This window comes from Hylobates moloch, unplaced genomic scaffold (assembly GCF_009828535.3).
Source record: "Hylobates moloch isolate HMO894 unplaced genomic scaffold, HMol_V3 SCAFFOLD_5, whole genome shotgun sequence".
NCBI classification, from domain to species: Eukaryota; Metazoa; Chordata; class Mammalia; order Primates; family Hylobatidae; genus Hylobates; species Hylobates moloch.
In genome coordinates, this window is record NW_026652280.1 from 99,091,580 (window position 1) to 99,108,285 (window position 16,706).

General features: G+C 54.0%; 1 protein-coding gene across 4 annotated transcripts; it reads right to left on the reverse strand.

Moving 5' to 3' along the window:
• Positions 1–302: 302 nt before the first annotated feature.
• SEMA4A (semaphorin 4A) lies at positions 303–16,084 on the reverse strand. 4 transcript variants are annotated; one of them, XM_058439156.1, is made up of 11 exons: positions 13,350–13,381; positions 9,992–10,276; positions 8,739–8,906; positions 6,916–7,076; positions 5,363–5,425; positions 5,009–5,107; positions 4,671–4,776; positions 2,943–3,059; positions 2,476–2,600; positions 2,003–2,175; positions 303–577 (listed from the first exon to the last, which is right to left on the reverse strand). In XM_058439156.1, the coding sequence occupies exons 3-11, from the start codon at positions 8,875–8,877 to the stop codon at positions 352–354; spliced, it is 1,209 nt and encodes a 402-aa protein (XP_058295139.1). In that variant the 5' UTR covers positions 8,878–8,906; positions 9,992–10,276; positions 13,350–13,381; the 3' UTR covers positions 303–351. The 4 variants fall into 4 exon arrangements, with proteins under 4 accessions (XP_058295139.1, XP_032010030.2, XP_058295140.1 ...); XM_032154139.2 differs by lacking the exons at positions 9,992–10,276; positions 13,350–13,381 and adding an exon at positions 16,001–16,084; XM_058439157.1 differs by lacking the exon at positions 9,992–10,276 and having other exon boundaries at positions 13,350–13,428.
• Between the last annotated feature and the right edge of the window lie 622 nt (positions 16,085–16,706).

Genomic DNA, 16,706 nt, shown 5'->3' on the forward strand with positions numbered 1-16,706 from the left:
GACTCCTGACCTCAAGTGATCCACCTGCCTCAGCCTCCCCAAGTGCTGGGATTACAGGCGTGAGCCACCACTCCCGGCCTGGCCTCTGATTTTTTTAAAAAGTTAAATAATAAATGCAGGTGGCAATGCCCAAGACAGTCCTTGGCACACAGCCCATGTTCCATTGTTTCCATAGTGATATACCCAGATATTTGGTGTACACTTAGCCTTGGTGAAGGGAGATGGCTCCAGCAACTGCTCTGCGTATAAGAGGGTGCTAGGCACATGTGGAATGTAGGCAGCTACACCAGGTGTATGTCTGAGCAGACAAGATTGGTGGGGTGGAGAGCACTAACATTTATTGGGCATTTACTATGCCATGATAGGTGTTTTTTCATGCACATTATGTGTGTGTAGACTGTGCTCAGTGTGGGGGGTAGTACTCACACTGCCTGGCCGGGGGTTGGTCTCAGGGCCCCTATAAGTAGTCCAGCGTGAAGTTTCTTTGTTCAACTCTTTGTATTTCCCCTTAAAGACACGTTCAATGTCCAAGAGAGAGAAGGCACAAATCGCAGAGCTCCTGGTCCTGCCAACCTGCCTGGAGACAGCCAGAGGGAACATTGTCTGTGGTCTCTGCCACACCAGCAGCTCTCTCTCCAGCCCTGGCCCACCCTCAGTGAGAAAGCCCAGGAGGCAAGAGTGTGGAGAGCTGGGCCAGCCTCCAGCTACCACTCCTTCCCCTCACTGTGTTGATAAGGGCCAAGGGAGCCCCATGGAATTCCCTGACTCTGGCTCAGGGCCTGGCTCTAGGCCCATCTTGGGATCTGAAGTCTGATTATCCTTAATGAGAATTAATTGGGGCTCAGGCCCTGGGGTGGCCCCTGCCTGTCCTGCCTACACTGGGCTGCACCCATTGGAGGGACAGTGTAACCAGCTCTAGCCTGGCTCCACACAAAGCCCTCTTCCTTTGAGTCTCTTGGATCCCTGGTCCTCAGAGAACCGACCAGTGCCTGACTACCAGACTGTTATTCCTCAGCCCTGGTCTGTGGAGACAGGAGGTCTGTTTCTCTGCTCTCTTGAAGCTAACTATTGTATACACCAGGCTCTCAGTTCCGGATCCTGTGGCTACCAGATCCCACTTACCCCAAATACCTTTGGTACCTGACACATTGTCAGCCGGTACCTAAACACTGTGGGGCCAGACCATGACTCGGGGACCTTGGACAAATTGGTTAACCTTTCTCAACCTTCAAGCAATGACTTTATTTTTATTTATTTTTTTGAGACGGAGTCTTGCTGTGTTGCCAGGCTGGAGAGCAGTGGTGCGATCTCGGCTCACTGCAACCTCCACCTCCTGGATTCATGGGATCCTCCTGCCCCAAGCTCACGAGTAGCCGGGACTACAGGCATGCGCCACCACACTCAGCTAATTTTTGTATTTTTAGTAGAGACAGGGTTTCACCATGTTGGCCAGGATGGTCTTGATCTCCTGACCTCGTGATCTGCCCGCCTCGGCCTCTCAAAGTGCTGGGATTACAGGCATGAGCCACCGCACCCGGCCGACTTTATTTTTATCTTCTGATAAGGATGGTGTTTCCCTGTTTGCCCTGGCCATTAGGAAGTGCAGAGCTAAATTTGTGGCTGGCATCCAGGGACTATACTACATCTTATGACAAGCATTTGTAGTGTGTTGGCCTTACCCCTGGCTTCTCATACTCTCCTTTTATTCCCATTTCTTTATCTATTTTATCGATTTTAATATTTGCCTTTTGTAAAATGCTCCCTATACCTTTTGGAACTAGGCAGAATATAAACTAGTTAGAACCTCTCTGAGTCTTATTTTTCCCATTTACAAAAAGGGCATGAGTCAAATTCCTGAGAGGTGGTGACGATTTAATGCCTTCCTATGTGAAAGTGCTGAATAGGTGCTGGCTCATGTCAATTCCTGCCTCCGCTCACGAGCTGGGGCCTCACTGGCGTCAAGTCCGGTGTCCAGCCCCCATGGTCCAGCCCTGCTGCTCACCACTGGGAGGTGAAGACTGCGTAGATGTGGGGAGCTGTGGGAGAATCGGCGGGGAGCAGGACAGCGTGGCGGATGACGTTGAAGGGTAGCTGCCCCGGCTGGCTGCAGAGCAGCTGGGCCTTCAGGAAGGTGGTCCACTTCTTCTGCAGCAGCTTTTCGCCGCCCACGTCATTCTGGGGGCACAGGGAAAGTCAGGGGGCGCCCCCCGCCCCGCGTGTCCCCGCCCCGCCCCCCCAGCCCTGCGTGTCCTCCCCGCCCCCCGCAGCTCGGCGTGTCCCCCCAGCCCCCGCCAGCCCCCCGTGTCCCCGCCCCGCCCCTTCAGCCCCGCTTGTCCTCCGCCCCGCCCCCCCAAGGCCCGCTTGTTCCCCCCCCGCCCCCCCGCTCTCATTGGGGGCCCACCACTCAGTCCTGCCCCTGCCATCTCCCTATTGGTTCTCCTCCAGTTAGCCCCGCCCCCCGCCCAGGCTGCGGACCTTGCAGACTCTAGCCACCCGCGATGTGTGGAGCCTCTCAAAGAAGTCAAACTCGCTGGCTGTCTCCTCGAAGAAGAAGTAGACGACCTGGGTCGAAGGGATAGCTGCCACGAAGGAGGCGTCATCTGCGGGAGAGGGGCAGGTGGGCTTAGAGACTGAGCCCCTGGATGCCCTGGGTTTGCCTGAGTGAAAACCCTTGGTTTGGCCCTGGAGGCCAGGATACAGGCTTCCTCGGGTCCTACAGCTTGTCGAGGGGTAGCGATGTGGGGTGGGGACGACTGGTACTTCTTTAATGTGTTTACATAAGACGAAAGCTTCAAGAGGACCGGAGATTTGCCTTCTTCCCTGCCATATACCCCCTGCGCCTAACAGTAATGGACACATTGTACCTTCCACAAATGAAAGTTGAGTGAATTAGCAAGGTCACCGGGACTCAGGAAAGGAGGCTAGCGGGGTCAGGTCCTTACGATGCAGCCAGCGGAGGAAGTTGTCGGTCTTGAGGACAGGCTGGGATCCCAGCGTGCGCATCAGGATGGGCTCACTGCCCAGGAAGTTGTTCATGGTACCAGAATAGAGCATCCCATCTAGGGTGGGGGAGAGGAGAAGAGAGAACTGATGGGGTGGAGGGCTCCTCTGCCCTCCACAGACCTGCCTCTAACTGGGGCTGGCATCCATATCAGTCTTGGGGGCCCTGCATCAGTTCTGCACCTTCCTGGGGAGCCCCAAAGGCCAGCTCCCCCTCCTCACTAAGCACCCCTCTTAGCTTCCTCTCTCCACAGGAAATGGCCATCCTGTGTGGCCCTCCGTGTTTGGGCACTTTTCCAGCCTTTCTGTGGCTACTTCCTCACATACCTAGCTGAACCACTTGCCAAGCAGAATCACTTACTGATCCTGGAAGTTGACTGTGTTTTCCACTTCCACACCTTGGGTCTTACCCTTCTCTCCCTGGAACACCTTCCCTGCCATCTGTCTACCTATCTTTTCAAGGTCCTGCTGAAAAGCCGAAGTCCATCTCCTCCAGGAAGGCAGGTGGAAAGTCTGTAATGCTTGGTGTCTAGTAGTGCATTGAGACATGGTTTCTCTCTCTCTCTTTTTTTTTTTTTTTCAAGACAGGGTCTTGCTCACATCCAGGCTGGAGTGCAGTGGTGCCAATCACAACTCACCGTAGCCTTGACCTTCTCAAGTGATCCTCCCACCTCAGCCTCCTGAGTAGCTGGGATCACAGGCGCTATTCTGGCTAATTTTGTTGTTGTTGTTGTTTTTGTTTTGTTTTGTTTTTAGTAGAGATGAGGTCTCACTATACTATTGCCCAAGCTGGTCTCAAACTCCTGAGCTCAAGTGATCCACCTGCCTCGGCCTCCTAAAGTGCTGAGATTTCAGGTGTGAGCCATTGCACCTGGCCTGATTTCTTGTTTATAACTCCTGTACTACCCAGCACAGTGCCCAGTACACCAGAGGAAGTGTTCACACAATTGTTGAACAGTGGCTCAGTCTCAGGCCTCTTCTCTACCCAATACGCATCCCGGGCCCTCATGCCTGTGTGTCTCTCCACGTGCATCTTTCTCCACCACTTTTTGTGGCAATTTCAGCAGGAGCTGGTGGTTGGGGTGCTTAATTCTCCCTCTGATCTTGTGCTCTGAGGCTTCTGGCCCTCTCTCTCTCTTTCCTCTGCCTTTTTTGTTTTGTTTTGTTGTGAGACAGAGTCTTGCTCTGTTGCGCAGGCTGGAGCGCAGTGGCGCGATCTTGGCTTACTGCAACCTCCACCTCCTGGGTTCAAGCAATTCTTGTGACTCAGCCTCCCGAGTAGCTGGGACCATAGGTGCGCCCTACCACACCTGGCTAACTTTTGTATTTTTAGTAGAGATGGGGTTTCACCGTGTTGACCAGGCTGGTCTCAAACTCCTGGGGTCACGTGATCCACTCACCTCAGCCTCCCAAACTGCTAGGATTACAGGCGTGAGGCACTGAGGCCTTTTTTTTTTTTTTTTGAGACAATCTCACTGTGTTGCCCAGGCTAGACTCAAACCCCTAAACTCAAGCAGCCTTCCACCTCAGCTTCCAAATAACTGGGACCGTATGTATGCATCACTACACCCAGCTTCCCCTGCCTTTTGGAAAACTCTCTAATATTCCATATTTCTCAGTGTGACTGGAGAAAGCAGATGTTGGGATGAAGTGGGAAACCTGATACTCACCCACCAAGACAGCCGTATGCTTGTGAGCAGGGTCAAAGGGGCTTTGGCCTTTTCCCTCCATGACCTTGTCCTCTGAGATGGGCAACAGGTAGGAATCTTGAAGTTCCTAAATGGGGAGAGAGGCTGGGGGGCCAGAACGCCAAGGTCTCACATCTGGGAAATGAGGGGCTTGAGGAAGGAAGGGAAAGGGACATAGAGGGAAATTGGTCTGGAGCCAGGAAGTTCATGAGGGTCCTGCATCTGGAAGGCCAGAGTTTTCCAGAGCTACAGAGGAAAGCCGGGGGTAGATGTGAGAAGGGATGCTTGGGGGCCTGAGCGCTGGGCACCAGAGAACTCACAATGAAGGTACAAGCAGGGCTGAAGGCAAAGGTGCCGCAGGTGTAGAGATGGGTGACGTTGTAAGAAACCAGGACACGGATGAAGTTGAAACACTGTGTCTGAGGGAGACAGAGAGTTTAGGTCTCCAGCCCACTTGCCTCAAATTCCTGGGCCCCCAGAGGCTGCCCCCTCACTGAGGAGAAAGGCTGGGTAATGCTGGGGCAGTCCCTGTACCTCTCTGTAGAACATAATCCAGGAGATAACCATGCAAACAAGTGCCCTCCACTGCCGCCCAACCTGAGGTCATCCAGGGATGGTCTAGGGATCCCAGGGCTCTCTACCCACTCTACCCCGACTCCCCCACCTCCACTTACCTCATTGCTCTTCTTCTTAAAGGCACATTCACTCTTTTTTCTGTCACTGGCTGGCCACGGTATCTGAAAGTGGGGAGTTGGGAGGGAGAGATGAAAAGAAATGAGGTCTTCAGTTCTAGCTGTGATCCGCCTCCCTTCTCTGCTCTGATGTGAAATCACCAGCAGGCATGGTGGTTAGTGACATGCTGATGGGCAGTAATAACATCAGTTTGTGACCATGGCTATTACTTGAATAATACTGATATCAGACATAGCTCCATAGTTGAACACAGCCTAAGGAATCAGACAGACCCAAGTTTAAATCTAGACTTAGCTATTTCCTGACTGAGAGATCTTGGTCAATTTCATAGGCTACTGGCAGATACAACCAGGTGGCATATACAAAACACCTAACACGATGAATGGTATATATGGCAGCAGTTGTCAAACCGCACATTTCCTGGGGAAATTGTTTAAAAAGTTGGTTCCTGGGTCACGCCTTAGAGAATCTGCATTTTTAACCAGCATCTCATATGTGCAGGTGGTCAGCAGACTACACATCAGGATACATGAACCATGGAGGTGATTGCTATATTGCTAGTGCCTTCTCTCCCTTTCTTCCTTCCTTCCTCACGTTATTCCCATTAATAGGGGGACTAAGACAGAAGCAGCCGGGCACAGTGGCTCACACCTGTAATCCCAGCACTTAGAAAGCCTGAGGCGGACGGATCACCTGAGGTCGGGGGTTCGAGACCAGCCTGACCAACATGGTGAAACCCCGTCTCTACTAAAAATAGAAAAATTAACCTAGGCGGGCACCTGTAATCCCAGCTACTCAGGAGGCTGAGGCAGAATTGCTTGAACCTGGGAGGCACAGGTTACAGGGAGCAAAGATCACGCCATTGCACTCCAGCCTGGACAACAGAGTGAGACTCCATCTCAAAAAAAAAAAAAGACACAGAAGCATCAGTGATTTCTACTAGTGGGTAGATATCAAATTATTGACATAATTTGAGTCAGCGTTTATCTCATATGTCAATGATTTCCATATCAGCCATTTTTGCAATTAATATTATTTAATCACTATTCACGATACCAGTGAAGAGTGAAGTCACAGGCCGGGTGCGGTGGCTCATGCCTATAATCCCAACTCTTTGGGAGGCTGAGGCAGGTGGATCACCTGAGGTCAGGAGTTCAAGACCATCCTGGCCAACATGGTAAAATCTCGTCTCTATTAAAATTAGCCTGGCACGGTGGTGCATGCTAGTCCCAGCTACTTGGGAGGCAGAGGCAGGAGAATTGCTTGAACCTGGGAGGCGGAGGTTGCAGTGAGCCAAGATCATGCCACTGTACTCCAGCCTGGGCAACGGAGCAAGACTCCATCTCAAAAAAAAAAAAAAGTGAGGCCACGACATTTCCTGTCTGTTATATCATCACGATATACATATAAAGAGAACTGCTGATTACAGATGACAGCAACTGAGTTGTTATTCATGCACAGGTAGCCAAGCTTAGGGTAGCTGCTGGCCCCCTCCTCACTCCCAGCCCATACTCTTTATCCCTGGACTCCTCACCATGTTCTTTAGCCTGGGGACCCCTGGATCCTGGATATCCAAGGCCAGAATGGCTTCTCGAGCCCCCACATAGAGAGTATTTCCATCACCACTCAGGAGCAGAGTGTCAAAGTCCTGGAGGCCCTTCTGGTGGAAGAAGCTAAGTGCCCTACGTTCATCCCCTGTTGGAGGTAGTAAGGAGAGAGTGATGAGGACTTGGTGGGCAGGCAGCTGACTCCTGAGATAAAAGTGGGGAAGGGGAAGGGTTGCCTGAGTGTGCTCCCCAGGCCTTGGCAGCTAGATCCACTCTCCTCCACCAGCAGTTCTTCCCTTCACCCCACCCCGCCGGCAGCCACAAGAACTTTGTGTGCTGAGCCCACAGTAGAGAGGAGAGGCAGCCAGAAGCAGGGTAATGGGGACAGGAAATAAAGTGAGATACAATGGATGCTCTTCCAGGCCTGGGACAGGGAGGACTACCGTGGGGGAGGACGCCTTGCCAACAGGAAAGTGTTGGCAGCCACAAGCAGCAAAGCTATATGCAGACAGGAGGGCGTATGTCAGAGTCCCTCTCGCCATCCCCCCAACCACCCCTGCTTTCTTCCTCTTCTGTTAAAGGAAATTCCCACCAGTAGAGTCACCACGAACAGAGAGGAAGCATTTTTCTTCAAAGATCCGTGTGGGCACGGCTGGATGTCCCCTGGGCAGGGATGGTGAGCCAGGTGTGGGAGGCTGACCTAGGTCCTCTCCATGACCTTGGCATGGTGGGGTGGGTGGGGGTGTATGTTCCTGTCCCACTGGCACATCAGCAAGGAGGAAGGAGCTCCTCAGATCCTCTCTCATTAGCACTTGTACTGTTGCATTAGTTAGAAAGCTGACTAGCTAATTGATACCTTTGCAGGCTCAGGGAATCTTACACAGGACAGAGGGGAGGAGTTGGGGAATCTGGTGTGGCTGTGGGCTGGAAGGGCTGGCCTCAGGGAGGAGCATCTCCTGGAGGCCAGGCCTCCCCCAGAGCTGCATAAACCCCTCAGTTGCTGAACAGATCACCCTGTATTGATGGTCTGATTGCTCATGTGCTTCCCCCTTGTGACTATGGACACCTTGAGGGCAGGGGCTGAGGCTTATCCGTGTTTGTACCCCCAGCATCCAACACAGAGGAGGTCTCTGCATCAATGGGCAATATACATTTCCTTTACCAATTGCCCCAGAAAGATGCTAAAGACACAGCCACACCCAGTCACCTACAACTCCTACAGTGTCTACATCCTTTCCGGAGTCTTCTCCCTGGAGGTGAGGGGGCCAGCAGCCTCCACAGTCTCAGTAAGAAACCAGCCAAGCAGTGCTTGCGTGTGGGTTCCAGGGCCCATTCTCCAACCAGCCATCCCATGGTCCTGGACATGGTATGGTCCAGCATGATCTATGTGGTTGGCATGGGCCTGGTGAGCCCCAGCTCACCGGGTCAACATATGGTCTTCTAGCATGGGCCTTGACTTTGGGGTACCTGGGAGTGTGAAGCAGTTAGGAGTTTGAGGTGCCCAGCTTGGTGACAGTGATATTTAAGAAAGGAAAGAAAAATTACCAACTTGGAGAACTGGAAGAAGCATGCCCCTGGCCCTGTGGCCCTGTTTTCCTCAATCTGCTCTCCAGTGGCTTTTCTTTCCTTTTGGACTTCTGTTTCTGGCTGTGTCTCCCTTTCTCCAAAACCCTCTGTTTCTCCCTGGCATCTCTCTCTGTGTCCGTTTCTCCATGTCCATTTCCCCCCTCTCCTCTGTTCCTCTCTCCTTCCTCCACCCACCTCCAGCTCTCTATTGCTATCCCCACACTTCCTGCCGTCATACACTTACCTGCATAGTATCTGACCCTGGGCATGGGCCCCTGCCCGCCTCCCCCCGCGGTCGTCGTCGGCAGCAGCAGCTGGAGCAGTTGGAAGAGGAAAAGGCCCAGGAGGCTCCAGGGGTCCAGGCCCAGGGCTGGGAGGGCCATGCTCAGTCACAGACTGTCACCAGGGAGCTCTGGGGAAACAGGCACCCGGGCACTTTCTGGGTGAGCAGTTCTTACCACATTCCCCCTGGGGACCAATAGGAGAGCCCCAGGCAGCAGAAGCAGAAGCGTGTGTATTGGTGGCTGGGGGTGGGGGGGGCATTAGGGCAGGGAAGGTTCCCTATCTGGAAGAGCCCTAAGACAGTCTCACTTTCATCATCCTTCCAGGCCTCAGCCTGTCACCTCACTGTCCCCTCTGGGTAGGAACCCAGGTGTCCCCTATCCTGCTTCTTCTGCTGTCTTCTCACCAACAGCTCTGGTTTGCCTTTTCTTGCCTTACTCTCAGGAAGTCTTTCCTGCCTTTCCTCCTTTGCCTTCCCCCTTCTCATAGCCCAAGCCCAAACCGTTGCCTGGCTCTGGGCAGGGAACATTTTGGGGAGCAGGTTCCTCTACCCAAAATATAAATTCCTCAGACCTTACTCTCCTGTCACTTTCAGATCTGTTGACACCTGTGCCACATACTCAGCTCTGACCCAGGTTGGCAGACCGGGTTTGAGTCTGCCTGCTCTAACCTCTCCCCCAGCCCCAGCTGGGTTCAGGGTCTTTGAGGGTCAGGACTGCCTGGCCCAATTCTTCCAGGGAGGCAATAAAGGTCCATCCCGCTAGGTTGGTTATCAGCATTTCCCGGGGAGCTGCCTGGGCAGGGGTGGCTGGCCGGCTCCCAGCCTCTGCAGCTCCCCGGCCCCTTTGTCTCTTGCTCCTGTGTCTGCCTCCCTGGGCCTCTACATAATATTCCCCAAGACCACCCACCCCAAGCCACCCATCTCACCTCACATACCCTTGAACCAGCCACAGTGGGAAACTCGGTGTCTGGATTCTAGGGCGGGGGTGCCATTCAGGAGAAAGAAGAAGTGGGGTTCCCAGGCCCCAGAGGCAGGGGACAGAAGGCTCAGCCTGGCTGGAACGGGAGTGCGGCCCTCCAGGCGCCCATCATGCCAAAGCCAGCACTGGGAGCTCTGGGCCAGGGAAACCGGAATTTCCACCTCTGGAGTTGTGACAGATCCTGGCTTGGGCGGAAGTTGGTGGATTGGGAGGGAATAAAAAGACGTTCACCCACCTCACAAGAGACACACCTCTCTCTCCCTCCTCTGCTCGGTCCAACCAGAAAGTTTAAGAGGCCCTTCTAGGTCATTTCAGCGATTCCCCTGCCTCTCCATCATGTCACAGCCAGTATAACCAGCCTAGCAGTGGTTTCTCCTCTTGCTCAAGATTTCCCAGATAGGAGACATGACATATTCCTCTTTTCACTTACCCACAAGGTGGGGTCTCTCTACTCCTACCTACTGGGAAGTCCCTGCAGTGGTCTAACCTTTAAACCTCCCACTCTCAGCTGGGCCAGAATCTTTAAAAAAAAAAAAAAAAAAAGAATTGTATTAGGCTCTTATCCATGATTTTGCTGAGGAAGTCCCCCTTGTAGTTTAATCTCCATCACTCTTTGACATCAGGCCAATAGGAAGGCCAGAACATTTCCCATCTGAACTTGTGCTCACTGGACCACACTTTGGAGGCACCCAACCCCCAAAGGTGGCTGCTCACCCCTCCCCAAAGGCTCCAGGGGCAGCCTCATAACGCGGGGTTAATGAGGCATCCAGCGCCAAGAACTCCGTGGCCTACAAAGTGGGCAGGTTCCTGCCCACTCAACGTGGTCAGCTGACTGCAGGTTAAAGAGCACAGACATCCCAGGGCTAATCCAACTCCAATAAATAATCCACTTCCACCTGACATGCACATTCCTCCCTGGCAGGAAGTCCTTCCTGTAGTGTAACTTCCATCCCTCCTGCTACAGCACCAGCCAACATGGGGGATGTTACAGCTCAGGCTACTCCTTATAATTCCTCATCTGAGGTACTCAGCCTTCTTTCATCTCTCAATTTCCCCAGGGGTTGGTCTCAGACATATCCTGCCTGACAATCGTTTCTGTCAAGACTTGCCTAGGACTCTCCCAGACTCTCCCAGAGGCTGGTTGCCAGGTCCCTTCCAGCTTCTTAGAATCAAGAGAAACTCCCATTTATCCAGACCCTACCTTCTGTGTCTCCCCAACCCCCAGCTTAGATTTGGGAAGCCAGTCTGCCCCGGGCCTCTCTGCTTAAACAGATTGGCTTATTTGGGTCACTGGGAGGAGTTCTGATATGGGGAGGTTGGGGGAGTTCCAGCCCCACACTCCCAGCCTGATGTCCTATTCCTGCCTTTCTGGAAGTGTAGGCTCCATGCCCTGCCCCCAGTTCTTCCTCCAGACATGCAGAATTCTCCCAACTCCGGACGTCCTCTTCCCCAGCCCCTCTAGCCAATATGAATCGTTCACACTATCAGGCTTTAGTCCTCTCAACAATTTTAGCAGCTAGGTACTGCCATAATCCCATTTTACAGATCAAGAAGGGAGGTTACACAGCTAGAAGCCAAGTTAAATTCAGATCTGCCTCATTCAATAGCAAATCTCTTAGCTACAAAGACTCTACAGAGTCCTAGTCCCTCAGTCCTTCCTCCTGCCCCAGTCCACAGTTCTGAGCCACTTGGATAGAGAAGGCAAGGGTGGGCTGGGAGGGTAGTGAGCTTTATCTACTCTAGGCTAGGAAACAAGATCTCTGGGGTGATTTCTGAGGACTTTCAAAAGGGCAACAGCAGAGCATTAAACCAAGCGTGGGCTTTTTTTTTTTTTTTTTTTTTTGAGACGAAGTCTTGCTCTGTTGTCGCCTAGGCTGGAGTGCAGTGGTGCGATCTCGGCTCACTGCAACTTCCGCCTCCCGGGTTCAAGCCATTCTCCTGCCTCAGCCTCCCAGGTAGCTGAGACTACAGGCATGTGCCACCAAGCCCGGCTAATTTTTTTTGTATTTTTAGTAGAGATGGGGTTTCACCATGCTGGCCAGGCTGGTCTCAAACTCCTGACCTCAAGTGATCCGCCTGACTCAGACTCCGAAAGTGCTGGGATTACAGGCGTGAGCCACTGCGCCTGGCCCCAAGCGTGGCCCTTATGAGCAAGCTTATTTGTGTCAATAAAGCATTTCAGAGGGAACAGAAACCTCCTTGAAGGAAGGCTGTGAGGTACCACCCCCTGCCTCTGCAAGGGCCTCCTGGTCAAAAAGAGCACAATGGGAAGGGCACCCTGCCCCCAGCAGGGCACCCCTCACACCAGAGTCTCTGGAGTCAGACCCCAAGCCCCACTGCCATCTCCCTTGCCTCAGCTGGCAGGGCCCCAGCCAGTGCTGGCTTCATGGGCACGAGACCTGTGCAGCCACACAGGGCCCTGTGCTCAGAAGGGCCACACTTGGTTTAATGCTCTGCTGTTGCTCTGTTGAAAGTCCTCATAATACTTAAACAAGGGGCTCTACATTTTTATTTTGCACTGGGCCCCACAAATAATATAGCAGGTCCTGCACACAGCATCAAAGAAGCTCAAGGCTGACAGGGTACTCAGACATACCCTTCCTGACAACCGTACAAATGAGGAAACCAAGGCCACGGAGCGGAAGTACCTTGGCTGGGAATGTTGTCAGGCAGCAGGTCAGGTGGGGTGGCAGTGGGAAGGGGTCAGATGTTCAGGGACCCGCCCACAGGGGCCGTGCCATTTTCATAGCTCCAATCTGGGGGTTCCCCCAGCCCATTTCTCCACCAGACCTGGAGCCCAGCCTTGGGTCCTGCCACGACAACAACTCTGAGTGCACCCTCTGCCCTGCCAGAGTCCAGCTCCTCCCCTGCAACCCTTACACAGCATGCGATGGTAGCCCCTTCCTGCCAGGTTCTATTGTGCAGAGGAAAGGTCTAGATGTGGAGGCGGGAGGGGAGATGGAGAGGTTGCTTCCCGCCCCGACTCCATGCCACCTCTGAGCTTCAACCAGCCTCAGACGCTCAGTCTCTTCTGAGCCCCTGCAGAACACGGATGCTTCACTAAAGGAGCAGCTCCTGGAGCCAGGAGAGAAGCAACTCCTGGCTTCACCAGTGATCTGGCAGGTCCAGTTTCCCCCATCTCCTCCCTTTCAGCTTCAGGGGCAGCCCACAGAAGAGCCCAGTTCTGGGGAGCATTGCCTCCGGGCTTCCCTGCCTTAGCTCCACCTGCCCTGGCCCTCATCTGCCCTCTTGTTATGATCACAAGCAAGTCAAGTCAACTTATATGTATTGAGTGCCTAGCGTGTGTAGGCACTAGGGACGTCCCCAAGCCTCTACGCCCCCTGTGTCCCTCCACCTCTTCCCATCCCCACTGTCTCCCAGCCTTTTTGCCACCCACCAGCTCAGTCCCTCCTAACCCCTTACCCAGAGCTTCCCAGGTCCCCTCCTCCAGTCTGACTAGCTCTGGAAGGCTGCGCTGAGTATCACACACAATAGCCCGACCCCTCTGTCTGCCCCCTCCTTAGGGCAGAGCCAGCACCAGACAATGGCCCCGTCCTCTCCCTTCAGAACTGTCAGCTCTCCTGCTCCCTTACCTGGAGCCTGGGGATGCTGCTGCGTTTCCCTCCCTCTGGAATGCCAGGCTTTTCGGTCTCCCAGTGCCTCAGCCCCTGCCACACCCCCACCCCCATTCTCAACCCCATCCCGCCTCACTGGTCCTCAGTCACCATGGCGACCGCATCTCTAAGTGGGAGGGACTAGAATCTCCCCATATTCTTCCTCCTCCTACCCGTGTCCCACTGCGCCCCACCTTCTGTGGCTCCTGGATTCGCACATGTGGAGGAGGAGGGGCTCCAGATGCGAGAGGAGGTGAAAAGGGGGTACAGTAGCCCCCCGTCCCTGCTCAGCTCCCTTGCCCACCTTCAGCAGGCACTACCGTGCACATATAACCACCTGGGTTCAGGGGGTCAGCTGGGGCCCATTCCTCCTTACAACCAGTTCCTCTGGGTTTCCCTCTACCCTGGGAAGTGTGTATATGTCAGGGCGACACGGCTGGACTGCAGCCCAAACCCATGCAAATTCAGTTTGCCAATGAGGACACGAATGAGCCCACAAATATCTATGCAAATATGCAAATAAGCCAAGGGACAGACTCTGTCAAGAACCCCAAGGAGCCCTCTTCTATTCACAGTATCCTGACTTCTGAGGGAGGGGGTCCACTGCCAGGTTCACGTTCTGCCTCTCCTTCCTAAGCTGCCTGAGAAGAAGGTGGCTCCCCCAGACGCCTTCTGTGGCTAACATCCTCTGAGACGTATTAAGAGGGAAAGGTTTGCGCTGTAGAGAGCAGACTTCAGAAAGGACTTTCCAAGGGTCTGGACTAGATGGGCATAGGGAAAGAAGACAGCTGGATTCTTTCCCATTCGGGGAGGAGCACAGGCAGGCAGCAGTTTGTATGGAGCCTTTTTGGGAGCCAAGCCTGTGCCCTCTCCCAGCTCTGATCCTAAACAGCCTTGTTACTAGAACTCCCTTCTGTCTCCACTGGGCCCTAACTTTGTTGGTAAAATAAGGAGTTGAAAAAGCCCCTTCAGGCCGGGCGCAGTGGCTCATGCCTGTAATCCCAGCACTTTGGAAGGCCGAGGCGGGCGGATCACCTGAGGTTGGGAGTTCAAGACCAGCCTGACCAACCTGGAGAAACCCCATCTCTACTAAAAATACAAAATTAGCCGGGCATGGTGGCACATGCCTGCAGTCCCAGCTACTCAGGAGGCTGAGGCAGGAGAATCACTTGAACCCGGGAGGCGAAGGTTTCAGTGAGCAGAGATCATGCCATTGCACTCCAGCCTGGGCAACAAGAGCAAAACTCCATCTCAAAAAAAAAAAAAAAAAGAAAGAGCCCCTTCCAGGCTGGCCTCTCCCTCAGCTGGCAGGAGACTAGAAAAGGCACCATAAGTCTGGGATGAGGGGCCCTGGATCCCAGGCCTGGTTGCCTGTAGCCTGCTGTGTGATGCTGGGTAGAGCATTTACCCTCCCTTCCTCACATCCATAAAATAATGGCTTTTCAGCCTGCCTCGGAGCAACATGGCTCCACCAGACTTCATAGTAGTTTTAAGAGGAAGGAAATGAGTGTGCCGGTGTCGGCCCGGGTAGAGGGTTTCATGGACCAAGACTGGTTCCCCTTTAGATCTGAGTTGGGGTGGTGGTTGAGCATTTGCTTTGTGGTGAAGCAAGGAAGGCATGGCATGTGCTGAAATAGGAAGTGGACCCTGAGCGGGGCCGCCATGTCCCCACTGATTCCTGACACTCCACCCTCACTGCCCCTCTGCATCTCGGCTGTGGGGATTCAGAAAGGACCTGCTTGTTCAGGCTTCTCTCCCCTGGGACTGGGACACATGATTTGAGATTAAGATGGTGGGGAGTAGAGGACCCTGAACTAGTATGATAACAGGAAGGAAGCCGGTGAACTGCAGGAAGCCCTCACACCCCCATTGGACATCCTTGGGTCCTTGCCCCTATTTTCTTCCCTTTTAGGGGAATTGGATCCAGTCTCTGTGGCAGAGAAGGAAGGAGCTACATTTCTGAAATAACCCAAGGGAACGGGGGAGCCTATAGATCCCACCTGGCTCCACTTCAATCCAGGTCACCCAGCCCGACTTCAGGGGCCTCCCCTGGCCTTGCCATATGAGAATCAAAACTTCCAGAAAAGAGCTAAATAGTCTTGATGAGAGAATAGGGACATAGTCCAGGGTGGTGGCCATAGCCACAGTTAGAAACTCGCTAGAGTGAGCTGGACACCCAGGCCTCCTGTTTGCAGTTCTGTGGGTGGAGAGGGAGAGAGAGCCTTTCCACAAGCTAATCTCCATTTCTCCTGCTGCAGCATACATAATTCTATTTCCTCTGGTTTGTCTAGCCTCAATTTCCTCACCTGTTGCGGGGGGGATGTGGGACCCTGTGTCTTTGATTGTAGGGGGCAAGGAGTGGCTGATTGAGTTTAGAAAATGAAGGTCTTGGGGAAATGAGATGGGGGAGTGGAAGGAGGAGACCCAGGCATCCTGCTCCTTTGGATATGCCCCTTAAGATCCCTGAGGCTGCCCCTCCCCCAGTAGAGGCCAGAGGACCACCCCCTGAGTTGTCCATTGGAGTTGACACACAGACACTCCATGTCCATAGTCCTAGAGTTCTGGCATCCCGCCCCTCCCTCCCACCCCAGGGACCACAGTCCCCCTTTCCCACCACTTTTAAGCCTTACCCCCAGCCCAGAAGTGGAGACCCTAACCCAGGCGTCCAAGACTTCCAGCAGAGTCTGCACCGGACAGGGGGTGGAGCAGGGCCAGGCATGGCAGGGAGGGGGTGGGGGCCCTGCCAGCCCCCTCCAGTGCCCCAGTTCCCAGGCAGCTCTTAAAGGGACCAAGGAGAATTAGCCAGGGGCAGCTTAAGGGGGTGAGTGTAGAGGAAAGTTGGTGGTGGGGAGAGGACTTGACTTGCCAGGGGCAGGAGAGCCAGAGGACCACCTGACACCTCCCCTACTCCCCTGGAAGCCCCCAGGGTCCTCTGCCTCACTTTTCCCTCATCCCATGAGACCCCCATGCTGGCCACGCAGCTTCTGACTCCACCTCCTCAGACCCTGCCCCCTGTTCCCCTTGGGCTCCTGCCCACTTCCTCCCCTCCCCCATATGCGTGCCACCTCAGTCTCCGGTGAGAGCTGCCAGCTGGCACCAGCTGGTACTAGGCACCGAGAATCAGCCCAAGAAGTGGAAGGGCCTGAGGCCTGGCTCCAGAAGGCAGGGGTAGGCCGCACCCCAGAGTCAGTCAGGGGGCGTAGGAAGCACCTTCCCTTCCAGTTGCCTCTCCAAGTCTTGTTTTCTCTGCCCCTCTGGGCACAGCGCAATGGGGGCACCGAGGCTCTGAGGAGGACCCTGGCTCACTCGCTCCCTCTGCTTCCTGATGGGCTGTCA